The sequence below is a fragment of the Zootoca vivipara genome, chromosome 6, assembly GCF_963506605.1.
Source record: "Zootoca vivipara chromosome 6, rZooViv1.1, whole genome shotgun sequence".
NCBI classification, from domain to species: domain Eukaryota; kingdom Metazoa; phylum Chordata; class Lepidosauria; order Squamata; family Lacertidae; genus Zootoca; species Zootoca vivipara.
In genome coordinates, this window is record NC_083281.1 from 92,157,677 (window position 1) to 92,183,601 (window position 25,925).

A 25,925-nucleotide genomic window follows, 5' to 3' on the forward strand; every position below is an offset into this window, starting at 1 on the left:
AAAATAAAAAAATTCCTTCAGTAGCACCTTAAAGACCAACTAAGTTTATATTTTGGTATGAGCTTTCGTGTGCATGCACACGAAAGCTCATACCACAATATAAACTTAGTTGGTCTTTAAGGTGCTACTGAATAAATTTTTTTATTTTGCTTCGACTCAGACCAACACGGCTACCTACCTGTAACTAATGTTCAATGTGGCATTTAAAAGCTGTACTGAAAACTTCACAATTCAGTGGATCTTCAAAGAGTAAAAGTAACTGTCACCTGGACCCACCAATTTTTATTGGGGTTTCATTAGCACCGAAGAATAGAGGTGGGAGGTGGTATTCCTAAATCCTCCAACAGAACTCGAGAACCTGTTCTGTAACTTATAAAGTGATCCACATTTGAGGATGTGACAATAAAGAACCAAGATACACTGATGCAATGCTTGACGTGGCTTTTAAATAAATATGTTTTGTTCTCTTGAAGATATGACTGTTTTCACTTTTATATGCAACTTATTGTTCCTGCACAAGCCCATCTTCTACAGCTGAAGAGTTCACCCACAGACCTCATCTGTTTATTTTATTTATAAAACCATCTTTAGCCCCCCCCCCAAAGTGGCAAATGTCATTAATTAAAATATAATCAAAACAGTAAGATGAAAAATGAGCAAAAAACCACAACCAAAAGCTTGGCAAAAGAGAGAGAGAGCACCAGTCACCACGAAGAAAGGGGCTCAGCTGGTTAGAGTGTGGGGCTGACAATGTCAAGGTTGCAGCTGCCTATTCCTGTATTGCAGGGAGTTTGACTAGATGACCCTCAGGGTCCCTTCCACCTCTGCAATTCTATGATTCTAACTAGGCTTTCCTGAGGTCCAGAATCTGGGTGCCAGAACCAAAAAGGCCCTGCCACTCAAGCCAGCCCAGACTTCTGATGACAGCAGGTTGCAGAGGAAGGCCTCTAGGCAAGAGTGCAGCAGACAAACAGGCTCATGCAGCAGGCGGCAGCCCGTCAAAGGTCCTACTCCAAAACTGTTTAATAACCAGGACTTTGAACTATGTCTAAAAATGGATTGGTAGCTAGTGTGGATTAACCAAGAATGGAGCATCAGAGCTTCAGAGGCAGCTCCATGCAGGCTATGTGGCAGTGAGGGACCTAATCTGGATGAGATCCTTGCTGCTTCAAATCTCCCAGCTTCTCACAAAACCAGGAAGCAAATGAGAGGTCCCTCTTCCCTCATCAAATCGATCCTCGCCTTGCTGTAGAATCCTTCAAAGTATTACATTTTGTCATGACGCCACAGAGCGCCTGTACACACCTGGCAATAACTTGAGGCCTCGCATGATTTCTTTCCGTCTTTCTTGCATGGAGATCCGGTCATCGCACATCATGAGCGCAAACATCACTAGCGACACAAATTGGCTTGTGTAGGCCTGCGGAAAGAGAGGACATCACTGTGCATATGCTTGCCAGGTTTGCAAAGATGCTGCAAGCTGTCCAAAAATCACACCTGAAAGCAGCTCAGGAGGGTACTGCTGGGATAAAAGTGCCCACTTGATCCTGGCACAAACCCAGCCCAGCCCCTAAGCACCAGAAAGAATTGGTTCTTCCAATGAGAAAAAGGAGACCAATTCCAAACGTACCTGACCTGACGACAACAATTATCCTAGCTAACCTGGAGAGTAAGAAGAAGGGAGCAGCTGAGTGTGTGGCCAGTCCTTACAGCTGGAGGCTCTGTAATTTTGCTGTTCATGCCTGGGCAGAGGCAAAGATCCTGCACCCAAGGCACAACTCGCACTCGTATATCTTCACATCCTTAGGCAGGAAAGTGTTGGGGGGGGGCAGGGGGAGCCAGTCAATACCCCTGAATTCTGTCTAAAGGCTGACAGAAAGGGGGCAGGCCCTGCAATCTTCTGTTTTTTTTCCTTCTAGCCTGATTAGAGAGAAAACAACAGGCCCAACCCAGCGACTCAGAGCAGGATGAGAACTTGGGTATGCTCAATGCAGAGAAAGGCTAACTCTGAGGAGGAAATGTGTGTGTCTGTGTTGGAGGGAGCCCAGCCTGAAATCCAAATCCCTGTTTGGGAGAACCTTATTTCTAGAGACCAGTGGGGGGCACTAGATGGCAAGATGTAGGGGAAAGCACTGATTTCAAACTGTTATTAATCTAGAGGAGCTACTTTCTATTGACTCCTAAGTATTGACTCTAATTTGGAGGTTCCACCACTGCAACTTGAAAAAGGATTGCCATTGTCTGACAACTTCCACCTTCTCAGTGTATCAGTAGTTTCCCCCAGAAAGCATTGTCAGAGTTAACTTCGATTCTTTACCCTAAACGGTGATTGCATATTCCAGAAATGCAGCCTTAAATGGGGACGGGGGGAGAATGTAATGTGTAACATCTGCTCTACTTGGGATGCCGCCAACAAGCTCAAGAGCATAAGCAGGACAAAATAGCGCCCGTGACACAAAAATACAGGTTTATACCCCTCCTAGACCTGGGCAGCCAGATGCTGAGGACAGAGTGCTGTGCTTGGACCAGGAAGGTCTGGGTGACCATCACCCCACCCAATTAAAAACTTCCCAACTTGTCCAGAATTTTGTTCTCACGGTAGCAAAATAGTGGAAAGCAAGTACATTCCCCTCCTGCAGTTTCCAGCAGTGGAGGCAGAACATAGCCATGGTGGCTAGGAACCATTGATCCTCGCCAGCTATCTGGTCCAGTGGCACTCTCCCCTCTCATTGCCATGGGTTACCCCAGGCTCCAGTGCCCCTGGGCCAGAACAGGGGCTCCTTACCTGGGTCTCTGGAGCAGCCAAGAACAGCCTAAGAAAACAGATTCTGAAGTTCTTCACTGGCTCCGTGGAAAGGAGCACCAATATTTTCAAAACTGCCAATGCAGCCTAAAAATGAGCTGGACTGTCAGCTGCAAACAATACCCTCTCAGCTCATGTAATATTGCAGCACGTTCCCCACGAAAAAGCAGCAGGCACCTTAGCATACAAATCTTGGCCAAGGCTTGTTCTTTGTTAAACACATTTTTAAAAATCTTAAGGGGAAAAAGAAGCAGCTTGATCACCTTGAAATATTTGCTAGGGACCCTCTTTGACACCCCCCACCCCACCCCCTGGGGAAGGGTGTTGGAGGATTCAGGACAGATAAAAGAAAGTACTACTTTATGCAGCACGTAGAGCTAAACTACAGAACTTGCTCCCATGGGAGGCAGTGATGGCCCCCAACCCAGATGGCTTTAAAAGAGAGCCAGACAAAGGGAGGGGACGGCTATTGATGGCTACAAGCCAGGATGGCACTGCTCTGCCTCCACAGTTGGAGGCAGCAATGCTTTGGAATACCAGTTGCTGGAAACCACAGGAGGGGAGAGTTGTTCTTGTGCTCAGATCCTGCATGCGAGTTTCCCACAGGCATCTGGCTGGCCACTGTGAGAATAGGATGCTGGACTAGGAGGGCCATTGGCCTGATTCAGAAGGCTCTTAAGGGTGTTCTTAAGGGGATCTACAGCCTGGAGGTCTGCGGAAGGGAGGGGGGAGAGTGCAGAATGGCCAGCTGCAGCAGCAGCAGCTCACACAACAAACCATGAAAAGCAACTCAAGGCAGCAGGGAGGAGATGTAGTTATGCCCTGGTGGGAATCTACTGAGATAGGAAGAGGAGCTCCCCATCACATGGGATCTTGCCTTATTCACTGCTCAAAGACTCTTCCAACATTTGGGTGTTAATGGTATGTTTTTAGTAAGCTTTAAAGAATAATTTAATACAAAAAGTAGTTGAGTTATACATGCACATGAAATTGATATACACCGAGAGATTACCTAACATTTATGCCGTCTACATTTCCCTTTCCTGTAGCTTGCAACAAACCCCTAATCTCAAACCCATACCACAAAGCGAAAGCTTGGTTATCTTCCAAGGCTTTAAGAATGCACCATAACAAACAGATCAGACTAATATTTGCATCAGTTGGGGATTATTATTTTTTTAAAAAAACCACCTTCTCCATCTAAGCCTTTATCATTTGTCTTGATTTCTTAAAAATTATCCAGTGCAATTTAAAAACCAGTCCAAAGTGCAGTGTGTGCCTGCACTTCAAATGAGGATTTCTTTAAGAAGTTATGCCTCTTTCAACGTAACGCAACCTGGAGGAAACTATTCAAAATGTGGGTATTTTTAAACACCCTCTGCACAGTGTAGTAGAACTGGGAAAGAACCCCTATGCCTGCCCCTGCTCCCTCAGCCCTTCCTTGAGAAATCACAGAACTGTAGAGTTGGAAGGGATCCTGAGGGTCATCTAGTCCACCCCCCTGCATTGCAGCATAGGATTCAGAACAGATGCATGTATTACAAGATAGGCAAATCTACGTGACTCAACTGAGCTTTATTGGTGCCAAGTGTGAGTGAGGAACCCTTACCTTTGTGCTGGCAACCCCAATCTCTGGTCCAGCATTGATGTGAACCCCGCAGTCTGTCTCGCGAGATATGGAGCTCCCCACAGTATTTGTGATTCCTACAGTCAGGGCTCCTCTCTCCTTGCAGTACCGTAGGGCCATCAGAGTGTCTGCTGTCTCACCTGCAGAGAGACAGACACCATCAGAGTCAGAAAATGCTTGACCTGGAGGCCATAGAATCATTCTAGCCCAACCCCCTGCAATGCAGCAATCACAGCTAAAGAATCCCTGATTAATGGCCATCTGACCTGTGCTTAAAAACCCCTAATGAAGGTCCACCACCCTCCAGGGGAGACTGTTCCACTGTCCAATAGTTCTTGCCATCAAAAAGTCATTCCTGATGTTTAATCAGAATCTCCTTTCTTGTCATTTGAATTTACTGCTTCAGATCCGACCCTCTGGAGCAACAGAAACCAAGCTTCCTCCACCTTTTATGTCCTTCAGATATTTGAAGGTGGCTATCCTATCACCTCTCAACCTTCTCTACGCTAAACATACCTAATTCCCTCAATTGTCCCTCATTAGGCTTGGTTTCCAGACCCTTATCATTTTGCTCATCCTCTGCACTCCCTTCCAGCTTTCATTATCCTTCTTAAACTGTGGTGTCCAGAACTAGACACAGGACTCCAGGTTGGGTATGATCAAGGCAGAATAGTGCTTTATTATTACTTCCCTTGATTTGGACACTCAACTTCTGTTGATGTAGCCTAGAATTGCATTAACTTTGTTGTTGTTGCTGGAGATAGGCACCATAGACGAGAAACCACAGACCTAAGCAAAGCAGCAATGCTCTCTGAAGAACTCTAGCTCTTCCCCTTCATTGCTCAGCAACATGGACAGAAGGCAGCTGCATTACAACAACGTACTAGCTAGGGAAGCTCATACCAATGACAAACTTAGTTGGTCTCTAAGGTGCTGCTGGAAGGAATTTTTTAAAATTTTGTTTGGATTTTATAATTTGTTGTTGTTCCTTTATGTGAGCTGCCTGGAGTATACGCAGATGCAGAAAGGCAAGATATAAAATATCTAAATAAACCGGACAATATATTGCAATGAGAATAGCAGCCAGATGTTAAGATGGCAAACTGAGGGGGTGTTGTTCATTTTAAACAATACCCAAATGGCACACTTTTTTTTGAATGATGCAAAAGGCAAGAGTAAAGTAGGTAAACTGGACAAATGCTAAGTCAGTGGCCAACCTCTGCTTCTTTGAGAAATGGCAACAATATCTACAGGATTCCAAATCCTTTTAGCAATACATTCCGGAAAGAAATCTCCCTACCAATGAACCATTCATATATTCCACTGGCACTAAAGCAAATCTAGACTGATCTGTCTCGATGGCTCTGTGTGTTATGTGTATGGAGTTGAACTACAAGACATAATTACAGCTGCTTTTCATAAAGCAATTCAAACTACTAACTACTTCTTATGAATTTAGAGAATTCATTATTTATTATTACACTGAAAACGTTGTAACAACAGGAATACCAAGTGCATGGCAAAGAAGATTATAGGCATGCCTGCAAATCACCAGCAGAGGGTGTCAAATCCCCAGCCTGCCAACTGCCAATGCCTACCATTCCTTTGGCCGGCTACTATCACTATGGTCAACAGGGAGCATTCTAAGAGGCGCCTTCTACACTCAGAATATATTCTAGCAGTTCCCCTGGCCAAGGAAGAAATCACTGTGAACTAAAAGAGCCTCCAGATGTTGTTGGACTACAACTCCCATCAGCTGTGTTGGCTGGGACTGCTGGGAGTTGCAGTCCAACATCATCTGGAGGGCAGCGGTCGGTGAAGGCTGCCCCAGAGGGATGGGAAACCCTGCAAGGAATCTGCTGTTTGTGACTACCCAATACGACTCTTGTGTCCAGGAGGGCAGAAGATTCTACAATTGGTTTTTAGCTTTTATTCCACAGAACAAGTTTATTTGGCAAACTAAAGTGCCCAGGCTTCAACCATTTCATCTGAACGGTAACATTTCATTTTCAACGCAGCAGTGGTGTTGGAAGTGATTATTAACAAGTTTTGGCTATTTAGCCCCTTTTTACTTATACTATATTATAGTATAAATCATGGGTAGGCAAACTAAAGCTCAGGGGCCAGATCCAGCTCAATCGCCTTCTAAATCCGGCCCGCGGACGGACCAGGAATCAGCGTGTTTTTACATGAGTAGAACGTGTCCTTTTATTTAAAATGCATCTCTGGATTATTTGTGGGGCATACGAATTTGTTCCTTTTTTCTTTTTTTTCAAAATATGGTCCGGGCCCCCACAAGGTCTGAGTGACAGTGGACTGGCTCCCTGCTGAGAAAGTTTGCTGACCCCTGGTATAAATAGTCAAAACTACTTTTCTGGTAAAGTAGTAAGGGTCCTTCAGTAATACACCTGATTTTTTAAAAATAAAAATATTGTTTTAGTTCTATTAAGAGTTTAATTACTTTTTAACCATTTTCATTTTTTGCATTTTATCTGTGTCATTTTAATTTGTGTAAGACACACCTTGAGTCCCAGACCGAGGAAAAGGCGGGATAGAGATGAATATCACAAACACATAATGAATAAACATGTATCCACGTGATTTAATTTGTAGCTTATATCTGAAGCTCAGCTTTAGGCATGAAATTCAGGCTGCATTTCACTACATTCACACAGAGTTTGTCCTTTGTTTTGAAACTCTTACATTTTGCCCCGGATAACTTGCACATGTCTGGTTCTAAGCATGCCGAACTCATTACTTCTAAAAAAACAAACAAACAAACAAACAAACAAACAGAAACACACATTGTTTGTATGAGCAATGGCCAAGAAGTACCGTGTGCTAAGAGCTACAACAGGGAGAATCCTGACTGGACTTGGTGGCTCCTGGCTCTACAGGATTCTAAACCTCCCTCCTCGGTAGCACGCCAGGTCAAAGGTCATGACCCTAGCCTACTGGTCTCAGTTTGGCCTGCCACCTGCCCAGCACTGCTCCCAGGCCAAAGACCCATCCGTACCTGACTGGCTGATGAAGAAGCAGACATCGTCTCTGAAGACTGGAGTGTTCCTGTCCAAAAAGTCACTGGCAAGTTCTACCATGACAGGCAATTCAGTCAATTCTTCCAGAACTTGACGTGTCTGGTAAAGAAAAGAAAAAGAAAAAGGAGGGAAGTCACGTACTCCTCAGCCCATGAAGCAGTGCAGCAGATTCCGGAGGGAACACTTTTTCTGCTCCCACTCTCCATCTTTGTTCAGGTAGGTAGCCGTGTTGGTCTGACGCAGTTGAAATAAATATAAAAATAAAATGGTCCAGTAGTACCTTAGAGACCAACTAAGTTTGTTCTTGGTACAGTCATACCTCATGTTGTGTCTGCTTCAGGTTACGTCTTTTCAAGTTGCGTCCTGCAGCAACCTGCAGGAACCGGAACGGGTCGTGTGCACAGATGCGGCGCTTCTGGATGCAAACGCTTCAAGTTGTGGGCGTCCGTCCGGGACGGATTACGTCTGCAACTCGAGGTTCCAATGTATAAGATTTTGTGTGCGTGCACCTTTGTATCTGAAGAAGTGTGTGTGCACACGAAAGCTTTTACCAAGATCAAACTTAGCTGGTCTCTAAGGTGCTACTGGGCAATTTTTATATTTTTTTTATATATTTCGTCTCCATCTTTGTGTCATTTAAAGAGAAAGAAAGCGTGCAGGGACAAGGGATGCCATTTTAGCTTTTCAATTTCAGTGCAAGAAACAAAAAGAGGGTCCAAGGTCGGCATCATTCTCATAGGCAAAATAGACTATACAGGCCTCAAAGAAAATGTGATTTATTACATCAGAACTGGAGTGAGTTTCCAATTCTGGTAAGACTCCCACATGCCAAATGTTCTACCAGAGGCACCAACTTGAATAAAATATTGGGGGGGGGAGGTAAGCCCCGCCTCGCACAATGACACAGCCCATGCGCACCATTTGAATGCCAATGCCCATCAACTTTGCAGGGGCCCAGCCCCCTCCAAAATTTTATTGGGGGAGGGAGGAAGGGACGTCAGTCCCTAGGAGTTGTCTCCTACGTGTTCTACTGAGTATGCCTTTCCATGCTCCAGTTGAGAATTAATGACCCAGTAGGTAATTTCAGTAAGATATGGCTCCCATCTGCAGAACCAAACAGACCAATGTAATGATGCTACAAGGATGGGTCACGGTTACACGGAGCCATAAAAGAACTACATTCACCTCCTATCAGCGCCCACTCTCCATAGCTTGACAGACATCATCGTAGGATCACAGCACTACTAATTTGTTCCATGTGTTTGAGATGCTACTCAAAAGGAAAACCCAAAGTCAGCCACTTACTGCAACTCCAGCATGGTAGCTAGTTCCGCAACCAATTAGGATGAGACGCCGACACCTTTGGATCTCCTTGATGTGATCTTTCAAACCCCCAAGATTCACTATTATAAATGTAGACACAAAGGTTTAGGTATTTAACATGACCAATACAACAACTACTACTACTCCTCAAGAAAAAACATAAGAGACATTTCAACTAAGACTTCAGGAATTATATTGTCCATTTAGAGGAATTTCAGAGCTTTCTCTCTCATCATCTACAGCAGGCATCCCCAAACTTCGGCCCTCCAGATGTTTTGGACTACAATTCCCATCTTCCCCGACCACTGGTCCTGTTAGCTAGGGGTCATGGGAGTTGTAGGCCAAAACATCTGGAGCGCCGCAGTTTGGGGGTGCCTGATCTACAGTACCCAGTAGGGTCAAGCAAATGTCATCTCCTTTGACACATTCCTAAGCAGGAAGAAGGCAATTACCAAGTGTGGCAGCATAGCCCCCTCAGTCCCACTAAGCATCCCAGCGGAGAAGGGAAACTTGCTCATCAGCAAAGCGGTCACAATGCAACCAACAGAAAGCAAATGTGGAATAGTGTGGAAGAACTTCTACCTCAGCTGTTTGATGGTGGAACGAACTATCTCCGAAGGTAGCGGACTCTCCTTCATGAGAGGTATTTGAAAAGAGGTTGGGTGGCCATCTGTCAGGGATTCTTCAGTTGTGATCCCTGCATTGCAGGAGGTTGGACTAGATGACCCTTGGGGTCCCTTCCAACTCTACAATTGTATTAATCATCCTTACATTACGTAAGGCAAAAGGGGCAGAGAACTTCTCTGTATACAGACCATCCTGTTGTGCCCCCTCCCCCCTTGATCAGCAGTACTTTATTAAGCAAAAGCGCCTCAAAAACCAAAAGACAATTGACATGCTTTTGACTTAGTTACCTGTGTAGTCATCAAAGTTGACTCTTCCTCTCATGGTGTTGACAACGGATTCTGGTTGTTCAAAAATTTCCTTCTGCATGAATGAACTGAAGTTACCTTAAAAAAAAACAGCAGCAAAAGGTAGACTGGATGGAAACAACACTGCAATCTTTATTCTGTTGACAAAGCTACCTCAACAGAGTGGGGCTGATGGCAATAGCGCCCACCTGAGAGGTGTCGGAACTGAGTTCTGGTGAGCTCTGGCTGAAAAAAGTCCTGCTTACTAGTATGTATAGGATAGCAGCCATCCTAATATAATTTTGTACTTTTTGCTGATGCAGAAATTCTTTATATTTTCTTCTTCTTCGTTATTTCAGAACGTGGTGTTTTATTATTATTGCAACTTCTTATACATAAATATTTTAGTACAGTGAACATGGGCTAAACAACATTGCCTGGGAAATGTAAAGAAAAGAATAAAACACAGCCAATTCAGTTATGTATAAACTACAACTGTGAAGCAGCAGAGCCGATGGAGCTGTGCCACCTGGTCATGATAGGAACAATTGTTTAGAAATTACTACAGTGGTGCCTCGCTAGATGAATTTAATTCATTCCACGGGTCTTTTCTTATAACAAAAAAATCGTCTAGCGAATCCCATAGGAACGCATTGAATTTTTTTTGAAAAAATTTTTTTGCCCATAGGAACGCATTAATTGAATTTCAATGCATTCCTATGGGAAACCGCGATTCGCTAGACGAATTTTTCGTAAAACGAATTCGTCTAGCGAGGCAACCTCCACTAGAAAATTCCTTTTGTTAAGCAGAAATTTCGTTAAGCAGGGCATTCGTTTTGATTTTCTTCTTCCCTCCCTATTTCCCATTTTGTGCCATTTAAAAAAAAATTGTAAGCCTCCAGGTAGGTAGCCTGTGTCCCCGTGAACCTCCAGGAAGGATCTTCTCACTCTCCCACAAACACAGCTCTGAAACTGGGAAGCTCTGACTACCAACACAGACATACCCTTCATAATCTGCTGGAGCTCCATTTGTAGGGTCTGGACAGCGCGACTAGGATGATCGGCCGCTGTGCGCTTGACTCGATGGATGGAGAGACGGCCGTCCACAACAGCTGCCACATCATCATCCTCCAGAAAAATCACTCTGTTGGTGTGCTCAATAACTGCACTGTAAAAGAGTAGAGAATGGTTCAACTTCCAACTATAGAAACTAGAAGGAGAAGAATCTGGATTATTATGCTTACGGGCAAATAACTTGTAAGATTCACTGAATAGACACATTATAAAACAATTGGACTCCAGTTATCCAGTAATGAAACCATATTAGAACCAGAGTGTTTGCAAGAGTAGATATACCAGTCTTGAGATAAGAGCTAAGCTGACTGGTCCTACTGTATTTTTATATAAACTTTGAAATACCACTAATAATGATGCTGATGATGCTGATAACAAATACGATGCTGAATTGGAATACAACTACAGCCTCCCCTCCAAAAAACTATGAATGGTCTACAACTTAACATATTAACTGGATCATTTTTAACATCCTTACTTTATCATTTCACTGTAACCTACTTTTCAGCTCTTATGCAAATTTTATTGTATTTATTTAACCCTTTTCCATTTTTACAGGCCCTTTTAAGACCAGCTAGAAACAAAGATCATGATTGATCACAAAATCATTCCTGTTTAACATAAGAAAATAGATTAATTGGCTGTGCATTCCAAAAACATGGTCTAATTGGACCCCCCACAATGTTAATTTGAACTCCTCATTGGATATTTATCAGTAAGCTCTTGAAAAGAAAACAGAAAAGATGCCTAGGCTAAATATTGGGCTCAGAGAAGAAGTGGGTCTAATGTACCTAAATAGCATGAAAGGTGCCCCCTCTCCAATGAACATTACAAATAAGAAATCAGTGTAGCAGGTCTGTACCCTGAGAGTGTTAACTCCTGTGTCAAGAAAGTCAAATCAAAGCAAAATGTTCACCTGGGCTCCAACAGACCCCTGCAATCATTTTGTGGGTTGTTTTGTACCCCAAAACAGAACAACCTGCATAAAACATGGTTTTTATCCAATGCTAGTTTTGTGCATAGTTTCACCTACTGAAGTTAATGCACGTGACTGAGGTTCATTAGTTTCAATGGTTTTGCTCTGAGTAGAACTTAGTTGGACTGACTAGAACTACACACCCAAATATCCCATTGCTTTTGAAGAGGTAAAAGGTAAAGGGACCCCTGACCGTTAGGTCCAGTCACGGATGACTCTGGGGTTGCGGCACTCACCTCGCTTTACTGGCCGCATTAAATTCGTAAGTAGAGGTACCACTGTATATGGTTCCTCACCACGTTAGGCAAAGATACAGCAATTGACCTGAGGCCACTTGAAAAGCTTCAAACACCCACATAACCGTGAAGTCATGAGCCCTCCTGGACACCTTTGGGAGGAAGGGCAGGATAGCCATTTAAAATATCAACAAGCTGGTCCCAGACTATCAGCTACACCCTGTTGGCTCTAGGATAATCAGAAGCCTTACAGCAGGCTTCCTACAATTCCCATCATCCCTGACCACTGGTCCTGCTAGCTAGGGATCATGGGTGTTGTAGGCCAAAAACATCTGGAGGGTCGAGGCTGAGGAAGCCTGCCTTAGAGGCTCCAACACCAAGAGTACCTGGGCTGCTAGATTCACACCCATTTTCCATTCTACTGGAAATACGCTAGGTGCTGAAGGTGTCCACAAAACAGGTCAAGTCAGGAAACATTTTATGCCACATATAACACACATGCTACTTGAAAGTGACACACAAATGCCAGTCACTATCTCTTCTCCCCTCTGGTGCTTCATCCAAGAGAGGTGGCCTGTCACTGACTGCATTAGCCTAGCAGTCAACCACCTCCTTGGTGCATGCTGTGGGAAGCCAAGGACAAGGCAACTTCGGCTGACTCCACGGGGGCCACAAACCTCGCATCCGATGCAAAGTAGTACTCCACCGCTTTCTCCTCGACAGGAAAGAGGCAGGTAGTGCTGTCCACCCGGGAAAGGCTGCAACTCCCCTTCTTGTCTTTGCCTGCGGAGGCAAGAGAGTTCAGTTAGCTGCCGTAAGAGCGCACAAAGCAACTGACAGCAAACGAAGGCACCTCAAAGGATAAAATTCACCCCAAGTCACCAAGTCACAGTACCAACATGAAGCTTCACTTTCTTAAAGGTTGCTGGCATAGTCCACGGGAATATTTCCTGCAGAAGCACCATTGAAAGGAAGTGGTCAAGACCAATGCCACTGCCTTTTCATTTCAACAGGAGCTGTGCGGGAGGTTTTCCCAGGGAGTCAGCCTTGTGCAATTTTATTTTATTTATTTACTTCTTCCATTTATATCCTACTTTTCCTCCACAGAGCTCAGGGAGGCCGGCGGACTTCTCCTCTGCATCACCATTTTATCCCAACAATGGTCTTGGAAAGCAGACTGGTCCAAGGTCATCCAGTGAGCTTCTCGGCTGAGTGAGGATTCAAACCCTGACCTCCCAGGTCCTAGTCAGACACACTCACCACTACACCATACTGGCTCTCAGCTTCGATGAAGGATGTGAGACAGTTGAAAGCCTTTTGGTGTGGAGTGGGGATTGTCATGTAAAAATGACAGTCTAGCTTTTCTTAAGAACATGATATAAACTAGCCAATTTCTAAGCAATTCCACATGCACAACATCCAAGCCTTTTTGAATTAGTTCTGTGTTTGTCAATTGAAAAAACAAGAAATGATGACATTTGTGTTAAGACAATCAGGTGTTCTTAAACTTGAATTCAACGTGGGCCCTGGACAGGCAGCTAATACAGGTGTTGGGCTGCTATCCTCAAAACCTCATAGCCAGAATAGCTTTTCTGAAGACAACTGAGCTAGCTGAAGTAGTTTGCATTAGGAGAACTTGGACTGGGGCAGTGAAAAATGTATTTTGAACAGGCTGCTCTAGAGTCAAGCATGTTGTACCTGAAAAAGTATTGATTCAGGAGGACTCTCACAATTGTCAGAAATACCAAGGACCAACTGTGGCTTGGTAGCTATTGATATGCCTCTCCTCCATGAATTTGTCTAATGTTCTTTTAAAGCCATCAAAACTGTTGGCCATCCCTGCATCCTGTGGGAATGAGCTCCATAGTTTTAGTACGGTATGTACTGTACTGTCTAGTTAAAACTATGGAACTGGCTCTCATAGGACACAAGATGGATTGCAGCCTTAAGACACCTGACAGTCAGAGCTATTGAAAATATAGGCATGTTCTGTGAAGAACATTTGCACACAAATGATTTAAAGTAGCAGTGAATCACAGAACAAGCAGCTCTTTAAAGGCAAAGGTACATCTGGATTTGCTACCATATTTTTCCTAGCATTGCCCCCATTTTTACCATGATTATCTACCCACTGGCAAACTGTTAGTATTCAGATCAGTACTTGATAGCACCAATGTTAAATGTATTCTAATTTTTAGAATTAAAACATGGCTCTCATGTTGATACTGACTTAAAAAAGAAAAAAGCCAGTTCGAGTTAAGTCAGACAACCTCAAATCTGGATGTTGGTTTCAAATTAACAAAATCAGCAGAAGGCAGAGAAACCAGAGAAGGCGAGAGAGGGATCAGAAGCCCTTTTGGTTAAGTGGGAAAGCCCCATTAGGATTCTTGCATGCAGAATTTCCCGCCCCCAATGCCATCTCTTTAATATGTTGCCATCACTTTCCATTGAACAAACAAGGTTACACATATTGACAATCAAAAGCCAAGATCGTCGTTTCTGTATGCACTTCTGCACCCAGAAAAGCAGGCTAAGAAATGAAAAGTTCTGCTCAAATGAACAGAGTAGCAGACTATACCCTGTGAAGCTGGTCCCTCCTCTCAAATGGAAAGCAATCAGCTACACATTAAAGAGAAAGTAATTGTCTTAATTCATTCTCAGGACTCCTCATAGAATGAATAATTATGTCTCAGGCACCTTCCTCCATTTTTATGGATATTCCATCAATAGAATGATCCATAGGTTGTGTGGCTGAAAGTGTAATATGAAAAAAATCACTTCAGTGTGTCATTGACAACAACAAAAACTTCAGCAATGTCAACTTAAAATAAAAATTAGGTACAAGCAGAAGACAGACTTTTGGCTTGGAAGTGCAGTTTCACACGGTGCTTTTTGAGCTGTGTTAAGTCCTGCGAATTTCAGTCCCATGGGGCTGAGATGAAGCTGTTTTCCAGCAGCAGCAGAGGGCTCCTGTAGCCATTGTCCCACTTGAATACCTGCATTAGCATTTGCACCCGGGACAGATACTTCCAATAAACCTTCATAACATGACTAAATGGGGGGGTGAAGCATCAGCATAGAGATACTTGGAGCAGAACAGTGGGAGGATACTCAGCTACAAACCCCTGCCGAGCCACAAACTAGATGGTGTTCATCCAGTCACCTGCCCTCCAAGAGGCACTATCCTGGGCTGCTTGCTGAAAAGTGAGATTCAAATAAAATAAATAAAGAAGGGGCCAATAAACCTGTGGTGATACCGGAATTCTCAGGCAAGCTTATAGGACTGTAGCATTAGTTGCCATCCAGTTAAAAGGAATGCATAGATTCCTAAAGCCACAGGGGATGTTCTGCTGGGGGACAAGAAGAGCTGAAGATACTGGCCAGTCTTCATACCAGAATGCTAAGGTGCCACGTGCACAAGGTATATAGTGATATTATGCAAAATGAGGGGAGTCATTTACTACCAAGCCGCTCACTGTGTATCTAAGGGTGGATTGATTTAACAATCATTCCTTCCCTCTGCCCAGAAATCCCTAGGAACATTACAGGGAAGAAGAGGCCTTGTGGGATCTCTAAGCAAGGATTCACAGCACCACAGGGATGCTTCAGCTGTTACAAAGCCAATACAGGTTTGTAGAGCAGGTCATAGAACTGTAGAGCTGGAAGGGCCCCAGCCATCTAGCCCAACCCCCTGCAACACAGGAATCACACCTAAAGAATCCCTGACAGATGGCCATCCAAACTCTGCTTAAAAACCTCCAATGAAGGAGAGCCCACCACCTACCCAGAGCCATGACATCAAACATTATAAGAACAGAACTAGATTTTTCTGTACTTTCCACAATCCAAATCCAGCTAAGGAATGCAGTACACAATAGGGTTTGCTTTTTAGAAGTCTCCCATAGCATCTCATCTCCATATTCATAAGGTTTTGATTTAGCAGATAGTACGGGTGGCGCTGTGGGTTAAACCACAGAGCCTAGGGCTTGCCGATCAGAAGGTTGGAGGTTCGGATCCCCGTGACGGGGTGAGCTCCTATTGCTCGGTCCCAGCTCCTGCCAACCTAGCATTTCGAAAGCACATCAAAGTGCAAGTAGATAAATAGGTACCGCTCCGGCGGGAAGGTAAATGGCGTTTCCGTGTGCTGCTCTGGTTCGCCAGAAGCGGCTTTGTCATGCTGGCCACTTGACCTGGAAGCTGTACGCCGGCTCCCTTGGCCAATAGAGCGAGATGAGCGCCGCAACCCCAGAGTCGGTCATGACTGGACCTAATGGTCAGGGGTCCCTTTACCAAACTTCTCATTTCTGCTACACTTGCATTAAAAGGAGGGGGAGGGGAGTTGAGAAATTCTTCAAGCTGTGATATTTACCTGTTCTGTACAGTATTGGAATGTGGTCTGTAGAAAGCTTGTGCTCACTCCGCACTCCAATGATCAGCGGGCTTCCTCTCCTGAAAACAAGACATCCAGCTGTCATGGCCAATAAACACTGGTTTCTGCATCGATTCTTCCCTTTGAAGGGCCTGATCACATTTGCAGCTTAGCTAAGTGTCAGCACAGCCAAGCTGAAGGATATAACCAAGGGGAAGAAAGTTTGGCCTTGGAGATAGCAAGTTCAAGCAAAGCACCATGTGAGGAGGGGGCAGGGATAGGGTTATGGGCCTGGGGTGGTGTGTTTGTGTCAGACCAGGACACAGAACAATTTCACAGAACAAAAAAGATTGGGGGGACCCCACTAATGTGATCTCAATTACAGCCTTCAAAATGGCAAACAGCACTAACTCAAGATCTATATAGTTCAGAATTGGGCAGCTTTTAAGCCAAGACAGAATGTAGTTAAAGGCATCCCATACCAGCTGAATGTATAGTTCACAATCTGTGGGTCAACCTCTCCAGAACCCTGAATTTTGAGACTGTAAAGATGTGACAGAAATGTGCAAAATCTTAAAATATCCCTGATCCCTGAAATGTTGATCCCTGACATGCTTACTCAAAAGTCAGCACCACTGAGATCAGTTAAGTGCAAACAAGATCACTGCCTTTAAAGTCCCTCTTTCACCTAATGGAACCAGAGGAACTACAGGTCTGGGTGAGGCAAGCAAGGAATTTTCAAAAGAGGCTTCCAGACCCTTCACAAACTACAATTCTCACAATTCTTTGGAGTAAGCTATAAAGCTGATATGCGTGCAAACATGACTTTAACTACCCAGATTCAGCTTGGAAAATCCAAACAGTCACCGCAGTCAAGATGTTGATTGTTTTGCTAATTTTGAACAGTTTGTGGTACTTCATGGATAGCAGGAAAATAGCATTAAAGAACTGGGTCATTTCTCTAAGATAATATTTTTGCATCAGCAGGTAACATGAAAAACAGGGAATATTATACCACAGGGTTGCATAAGAGATATGGCAAACAGAATTTCCTCCAATTCAAAATTGACTAAAATCTATGATAGCTTATCAAAAAGAGGTGTGGGTGCACAAATAATGAAACTGGCCTAGAGAAACACAGAGCATACTACAGTACTGGGACGGTATTTACCTGGTTCCAACTGCTTGACCAGGATAGTGAACACTTTTGAATACAAGGGCAAATGCACCTTCCTTGTGGAAAAAACAAACAAACACACACTTTACTTTTTCAGTTAACATCATTTACATTTTTTAATTAAAATATTAATATGGAGCCTTTGGGAGAAAACTCTTTCAAGGCAGCTTACAATACATTGCAGCTTAAAAGTCTCAGAAACAGTATACTGATTGACCAGGGAAACCACCTAAAATTACTAAAGTATCATCAAAGCCAACAGCAGAAGCAGGCCAACCTTTTAAGGAAGCCATGAGCAAGTGGTTATTATTATCATTATCATCATCATCATCATCATCATCATCATCCACATCATCATCCCTAGTCTGAGAATCACAGGATATTCTCTAAATTAGTCAATTAACTTACATCTAGTTTGGTAAAAGCTATGAACTAACATTCCTGTTGCAAACAGGATCCTGGCTCTTTCATTTGCTCTTTGCTTTTCATAGAATCATAGAGTTGGAAGGGACCCAGAGGGTCATCTAGTCCAACCCCCTGCAATGCAGGAATGTCTTACACTGCTGACTAAAGCGGCTGTAAGAGAAAGCAGACTGCTCTATATCAGCAATTGACTAAGCAATTCCTGAAACCTCACCATGAAACATATTAAAAGGTCTGGCAAAACATAAGAATTATATATTATCTCCTATGGGTGATAAATACTTTATGAAAAAATGTAGAATTACCAGCTGCTGGATGACCCTTTCTACCAATGTGCTGTAGTTGATATCATCACTTTCACGGTTGTCATACATGTACTTGACAAGTTTAGCAATTGTCTCGGTATCAGTCTCAGACTCAAATTCATAACCTTTGCTTTCCTGAAAAAAACATTTTAAAAGTATGACTTGTGTTAGTCGAAACAATGGAAATATGGAATATGGCACATGTGGGCTGGATAAAATAATATCTATTACACTATTTTTGTATCATAGCAACCATAATATTTTCTAAAAATATTGCACAGGCTGCTCTTGTTTCTTACAACTGCTCTACTTTCATTCATTAATTTCAAGTCCTCCTGCTCAGAGAAAGAATCAAATAGAATAGATAAAGGAATGCAGAAGCAAAAGAACCATGTCTTGATGGGCACGGTTCCAGCTCACTGCTGCACTCCTACAGAAAGCAGAGCAGATGCTAACCACACAATGCAGCCAAGCTAGTACGGAACCCAATGGCAAAGTTCTCAAAGGCCAGAATGGGTCGGGATTCAATTTTTGTTGGTTAGGGAGGGGAAGAGCGACAATAGCATTCTAGGGCAGCTGATAATATATCTAGTGCCACATATGATTGTAAACAATTAACTTAATAACCCCACGACCTCTTTTTGCAAAGAAAAATTCCAGAGGGGGTCACTCTGTTGTCTGCGGCTGCAAACACCACAAAAAGTCTTGTGGCACCTGAAGACTATTCCTGGGAGTTTATTAAAGTATATCCATCTGCTCCTTAGATTTCTTAATTCTACTACTTCATTTGAAGTCAATACAGTACCATTAACCTAATAGACCACACGATCACATTACACACTTAAGCCTGAAAGAAATTAGAAGATAAAATTATCCAGCTGTGGTAAGATTGTAATATTCATTATTATATTATGCCACTAATGTTCCAGGGAGAAAGCCCATAAACTCAGTGACAAGAGTGCATGCTTTGACTGCAGAAGGCCCCAGGTGCAGGAAAGGGAAGAACCTGGAGAGCTGCTACCAATGCTGGCTGGGGCTGTTGAGAGTGATAGTTATGGTTATAGTCCAAAACACCTGGAGGGCATCAGTTTGAGGAAGCCTGGTGCAGACAGTACAGCATGAGATGAAGCAACAACCTGAATTGAGATAAGGTGCCTTCCTGCATCCCTAAGGCACTTCACAAAATGACACAGAAGATACCTATCAGCCCAGTGGAACATATAATCTAACCACTCCTTAAAGTTATAGCACCATCTCATGTAATATACTTTAAAGGCTTCTAAAGTGTCTCCCTTCTCAGCATCCAAAGAATGCTGGCATAATTTGGGAACAAAACTACTCGGCCCAAGTGATTCTTTCCTACGATACGAACACAAGCAAATTCAGACTTTATTTAAACTCACAGCACAGCACAAGGAGCTTCACTTACCAAAAATTTCTTCAGGTCTTTGTAGTTTGTAATAATGCCATTGTGGATAACAATAAATTCTGAAACAAAGGGGGAGAAAACACTTTAGTGGCTATGAGCATAAAACAGCCCGCAAAAATAGGCAAGCATTACAAGAGGAGAAGAAAAAAGAGGTGCCAAGCACCTTGTTGAAAGGCAAAAGCCTGAAACAGAAACTAGGGTTCCCAAAGCCAAGCCAACCACAAGTACATAATAGATGGATGATTGAATTTAATAAAGAAAGTACAATCCCTGCTTGGCGGCTTAAGTTAGAGTACAGTGGTGCCTCGCTAGACGAATTTAATTCGTTCCACAGGTCTTTTCTTATAACGAAAAATTCGTCTAGCAAATCCCATAGGAATGCATTGAATTTTTTTTTTGCCCATAGGAACGCATTAATTGAATTTCAATGCATTCCTATGGGAAACCGCGATTCGCTAGACAAATTTTTCATAAAACGAATTCGTCTAGCGAGGCAACCTCCACTCGAAAAATCCTTTCGTTAAGCGGAAATTTCGTTAAGCAGGGCATTCGTTAAGCGAGGCACCACTGTAATTTAATGCCACCAGCTGCATCCAACTGCAGTATTACCTACTTTACTTTATTCCAGACCCATTTACAGTTCAATTTCCTAATGTAAGAGAGAACGTAGGCCATCTTCCATGTGGGCCATTACTCAAAACTGTTTTCTGTACTAACTACACCAGGAACGATAATTGCCTATGCTAAACAGGATGTATCAACAAAGTACAAGGTAGCTGGCAGCTCAATTTCAGCCCCGGGGAGCCTTTAGAATTAAGACATTTAACAGATTAAAACGAACCCTTACAACAGATTAATGGGAATTATAACCCATGCTTGTAACTTTGGTAGTATTTTAACCTTAGTGCAATACTAACAGCAGTGCCTCAGACCACAGATTTTTATCTAGAAACAATATAGTCAGTGAGTACTCAAATTTAACCTTTTCTGAAAATCTCTATAAGGTAATATATGATTTATTCCGTAATCCACAACTCACTTTTTCAAAAAAGCTATTTTAAAATCATTATCATCTGTGAACATTCTGCATATTTAAAAGGAGTTGAGACCAGGTTTATTTTAAACTTAAAACACTATTTAATCCATAAAAGAACTAAATTCTGTTTCTCAATGCAGCTGATTTTTGGTTTCTTGGGGCTCTCCAGTCTATCTGCCTCCTCCCACCTGGAAATAAAGGCTAAGACCACTAAGATTTACTTCTTACATGTCATGCTACTTGGTACTTTGTTCAAGAAGATGAACACAGCTATCCAAGAAGATTGCCTGCCCAACACCTTATCAACTCTGAACAGCCATCAGAAGCCTAGTCAAAGCGTCACTTCATCCCTCACACCCACCAAAAGGTAACGGCAATGTCTTACCATTGTTTTTATCTGATCGCTGTGGGTGGCTGTTGACAGGACTGGGCTCGCCGTGGGTGGCCCATCTGGTATGGGCAATTCCAAGATGCACATCAAACTCAATGTCCAGGTCCATATCCTGTTGTTCTATGTAAAGTGGGGAAAAGTTGATTCCTAAGAGGATCCCCTACTCTTATTGAATGGAGGGAAAGGTTTCAGCTGACATCACCCACTGGCTTCAGAAATGCAGCGTGAGGCTTTAAAGTAGGCCAAGGCTTTCAGGCTACTTACTCACTCATGAATGTGAGCTCTTTTCTAACATTTGGGCTCGCCCGCATAGGCTGATGGATCCTGACGGATTCCGTCAGGCCTTGCGGGACCCTGCTCCCCCTGGCGGCTCATTAGAAGAGCTGGTCGAGAACTGGAACAACCGGCTCTTGGCGGCCATCGATGAGATCGCACCTAAGCGCCCTCTGCGACCCCGCCGAAACCGGGCCCCTTGGTTTACCGAGGAGCTTCGGAAAATGAAGCGGGACCTTAGACGGCTAGAGCGAGTATGGCGGCGTGCTCACGACGGAGCCTCAAGAACATCTTACAGGAAACTTATGAAAGCCTATGAGATGGCGGTGAAAGCTGCAAAAAAGTCCTACTTCTCAGCTTCCATTGCATCCGCTAGCTCTCGCCCAGCACAACTTTTTAGAATAATCAGGTCTTTAACAACCCTAGAGGAACAGCCAAATTTAAATACGAATTTGACCCATAGCTGTGAGGCATTTGCGAGCTTTTTTGCGGAGAAAGTCTTGACACTCCGCCGTGACCTCCCTGCCAATTTGGATACAATAACGGAACTGGAGGCCCCTCGACTGTCTTCGAGTTCAGTATTGGACCAATTCGATCAGATACTCCCTGCCGATGTAGACCGATTCCTCCGGGCTGGAAGGCCCACCACTTGCTCCCTGGACCCGTGCCCGTCTTGGCTGATTAGAGCGTGTCCAGATGAGGTACGGGCCCCCCTGGGTGAGATCATCAACTTGTCCCTGGGCACAGGGACTTTCCCAGAGGAGTTGAAGGAGGCAGTGGTGCGTCCACTCTTAAAGAAAACATCTCTAGATCCTTTAGATCTATCCAATTATCGCCCGGTTTCGAATCTTCCGTACCTGGGTAAGATAATTGAGAGAGTGGTTGCCGAACAGCTTGGTAGGTTTCTGGATGAAACATCGGCTCTAGATCCATTTCAGTCCGGCTTTCGCCCTGGTCATGGTACCGAGACAGCTCTGGTAGCCTTAACAGATGATCTCCGTAGACAGCTGGATCGAGGTGGGTCGGGACTGCTGATTCTTTTAGACCTGTCAGCAGCCTTCGATATGGTCGATCATGACCTTTTAGACCACCGCCTTGCCGACGTGGGGATTCAGGGCACAGTCCAACAATGGCTGCGTTCCTTCATCTCAGGTCGGGGACAGAGAGTGGCGCTAGGGAGGGAGTTGTCGCCGCGGCACCCCTTGGTGTGTGGAGTCCCGCAAGGCACAATCCTTTCCCCAATGCTTTTTAATATCTTTATGCGCCCCCTTGCCCAGATTGTCCGGAGTTTTGGGCTGGGTTGTCATCAATATGCTGATGACACCCAGATCTATCTGTTGATGGACGGCTGCCCTGCCTCGGCCCCGGACACACTCACCAGGTGCTTGGAAGCTGTGGCTGGATGGCTACGTGGGAGCCGACTGAAGTTAAATCCTTCGAAGACAGAGGTCCTCTGGCTAGGTCGGGGCGACATGGGGTTGGGGGGCCAACTCCCATCTTTTGCAGGGGCTCAATTGGTACCAGCGCCTTCTGTCAAGAGTTTGGGTGTAACCTTTGACGCCTCCCTTTCCATGGAGGCGCAGGTTGCATCCACAGCAAAGGTGGCATTTTTCCATCTCCGCCGCATCAAGCAGTTGGTCCCTTACCTCTCTCGCCCCGATCTGGCCACAGTGATCCATGCGACGATCACCTCCAGGCTTGACTATTGTAACTCGCTCTACGCAGGGTTGCCCTTAAAGCTGACCCAGAAACTCCAGCGGGTGCAGAATGCCGCGGCGAGGCTCCTTACAGGGTCCCGGCCGCGGGATCACATTCATCCAGTGCTTTACCAGCTGCACTGGCTCCCGGTGGAGTACAGGATCAGGTTTAAGGTGCTGGTTTTGACCTTTAAAGCCCTATGCGACTTGGGACCCTCGTACCTACGGGACCGCCTCTCCTGGTATGCCCCGCGGAGGACCTTAAGGTCCACAAACAATAATATTCTGGAGATCCCGAGTCATAAGATGGCTAGATTGGCCTCTACTAGAGCCAGGGCCTTTTCAGTACTGGCCCCAACCTGGTGGAACGCTCTTTCCCAGGAGACCAGGGCCCTGCGGGATTTGTCATCTTTCCGCAGGGCCTGCAAGACAGAGCTGTTCCGCCTGGCCTTTGGGTTAGACTCAGCCTGACCCCTGTGTTTTTCTCCCTCATGGCTTGGATTTATGGCCTACTTGAAATGAGGCTGCACTTTAAATTTTAATACTGTATTTTAATCTGTATTTTAACTAATTGTTTTTATGTTTTATTGTGGTTCTGTTGATGTCAGCCACTTATGGCCTACTTGAAATGAGGCTGCACTTTAAATTTTAATACTGTATTTTAATCTGTATTTTAATTAATTGTTTTTATGTTTTATTGTGGTTCTGTTGGTGTCAGCCGCCCTGAGCCCGGTTTTTGACTGGGGAGGGCGGGGTATAAATAAAAATTTATTATTATTATTATTATTATTATTATTTACAGGTCTTTTGCATGTGTTAAGTGGTCCACTTCCACCAACACATAAATTATAGGTTGGGAAACTCTGGGCTAAAGGTCAAATGTGGCCCTTCAGACCTCTCCATCTGGCCCTCAGGACTCTCCCCAGGCCACACACACCCATACCAGCCATACCCTGCACCCTGCTAGAGTGTTTTTGCCTGGCTGAAATGTGTATCTGAGCTCTAATCATGCCACTTGCTGATCTGGATGGCAGATAGAGAGGGGCATGAGTGTTTGTAGAAACCAGCCTCATGAACAAAGGCAATGTTTAGATTCATTACTCTACCAACTTTTTCTTCTGGCCCTGCCCACCATTGAGATGTGGTCCCCTGGAAGGATGTCCAGAAGGGAATGTGGCCCTTGGGACAAAAAAGTCAACCATCCCAACCGAAGTTCTGACTAAAGCCAGCCTTCTCAGTCAGCAACAGTTAAGATAAAAGTAAGTCCACAAGACAGAGGTCCTCCACCATGCCTCCCTGAAAACAGCCATACAGTGCTACTTCAGGTTAAGTACTTAATTGGTTCCGGAAGTCCGTACTTAACCTGAAGCGTACTTAACCTGAAGTGAACTTTCCCATTGAAAGTAATGGAAAGTGGATTAATCCATTCCAGACGATGAAAACCACCCCCTAAAACAGCAATTTAACATGAATTTTACTGTCTAACGAGACCATTGATCCATAAAATGAAGGCAATAATCAACGTACTGTACTATAAAATAAACAAGACAGTATTTTAAATGAAAAAAAATAACATTTACAGTACAGTGGTACCTCAGGTTAAGTACTTAATTGGTTCCGGTGTGTCATTCGCACCCCGAAAAGTACTTAATTTGAGCAGCGATAGCATGTGCAAAGCACCGATAGAGCGCTTCTGCACATGTGTGCACGACGGAACCCGGAAGTAAACACTTCCGGGTCCGCGGAGTACTTAAACTGAAAGTACTCAAACTGAAGCATACTTAACCCGAGGTATGACTGTAGTTTAAAACAAAGTATTATCCACAATATTAACACACGTTGTTGTTTCCTGAATAGAGGGTATTGAACGGAACGCAAAACATGAGATGTTTGCTTCTCCATTGTTTAGAGTTTTCCCACCCAGCGATCATACCAATTTAATACTTGCATTTTTCCAGTACATAGAAAGTTAAGAAAAGACCACCTTATTTTGTGGTTGTATCAATTTACATTGCTTAGAGCATCAACATTTGATTTAAACAATTCCTAAGAGCAGCAGCTACAGAAATACATAACTGCTGTATAAATTAAATAGTTGGCTACAATATGAACAAGCATTCTATTCACACATTCCATTTTAATTCTTTACTTTTGCCTTTACTGCAAATTCCCTAACAGCTGAACTATGATTTGCATATGCCCTCCAAGGCAGGACTGCAAACCAGCTTCCATCCATGGTTTGGTTTGTGGTCCCAGTTTGGAGGGCAAGCCCAAACCATAGTTGGCTAGTTTAACAGCAAATTCTGGTTTGTGCTAAAGAGGAAGTAACTTGCATTGGAGCACATAATGCAGGCATAGGCAAACTCCGGCTCTCGAGATTTTGTGACTACAACTCCCATCATCCCTATCTAACAGGCCCAATGCTCAGGGATGATGGAAATTGTAGTCCTAAACATCTGGAGGGCCGGAGTTTGCCTATGCCTGGCATAATGTGAGGGAGGGAGGGGAACACGCATGAGGCCACTCAAGCAGCATCAAACCATGGTTTGGCGATGCATGTGAATAAATCCACTGTTGGGAACTTCAGTAGTTTCTCACTTGGCAAAGGTGGTCTGGCTATCTGCTGTTATCAGTTTATAGGACACTAGTTTATCAGTAACAGACAAGACAAAAGGTCTCAGCTGTCCACTCTGGAAGGAGGTGGACAAGACAATGCAGAGTATCTGAATTCCACTATCTTGTGAACACTTTTTCTTCATGCGTACTCTCCACTACCATTCTCCCTATTCATGCTGCCTCTACTATAACCAGAGAGAGAGAGAGAGAAAGGGTCTGTG

At 44.0% G+C, this 25,925-nt stretch overlaps 1 protein-coding gene across 4 annotated transcripts in view; it reads right to left on the reverse strand.

Annotated features, from left to right (window-relative positions):
- Positions 1 to 25,925, reverse strand: part of GFPT1 (glutamine--fructose-6-phosphate transaminase 1) — a 42,836-nt gene that overhangs the window by 6,605 nt on the left and 10,306 nt on the right. Inside the window, exons 4-17 of one of the 4 annotated variants that reach the window (XM_035118080.2) lie at positions 21,113 to 21,238; positions 19,692 to 19,750; positions 18,263 to 18,397; positions 17,529 to 17,590; positions 16,358 to 16,437; positions 14,686 to 14,739; positions 12,666 to 12,771; positions 10,707 to 10,870; positions 9,706 to 9,801; positions 8,774 to 8,871; positions 7,447 to 7,567; positions 7,134 to 7,190; positions 4,413 to 4,570; positions 1,306 to 1,420 (exon numbers count right to left, since the gene is read on the reverse strand). In XM_035118080.2, coding sequence (XP_034973971.1) covers positions 1,306 to 1,420; positions 4,413 to 4,570; positions 7,134 to 7,190; positions 7,447 to 7,567; positions 8,774 to 8,871; positions 9,706 to 9,801; positions 10,707 to 10,870; positions 12,666 to 12,771; positions 14,686 to 14,739; positions 16,358 to 16,437; positions 17,529 to 17,590; positions 18,263 to 18,397; positions 19,692 to 19,750; positions 21,113 to 21,238 — 1,431 coding nt within the window. The remainder of the gene's footprint in view (positions 1 to 1,305; positions 1,421 to 4,412; positions 4,571 to 7,133; positions 7,191 to 7,446; positions 7,568 to 8,773; positions 8,872 to 9,705; positions 9,802 to 10,706; positions 10,871 to 12,665; positions 12,772 to 14,685; positions 14,740 to 16,357; positions 16,438 to 17,528; positions 17,591 to 18,262; positions 18,398 to 19,691; positions 19,751 to 21,112; positions 21,239 to 25,925) is intronic. The other 3 variants (XM_035118082.2, XM_035118083.2, XM_035118084.2) reach the window with 3 other exon arrangements.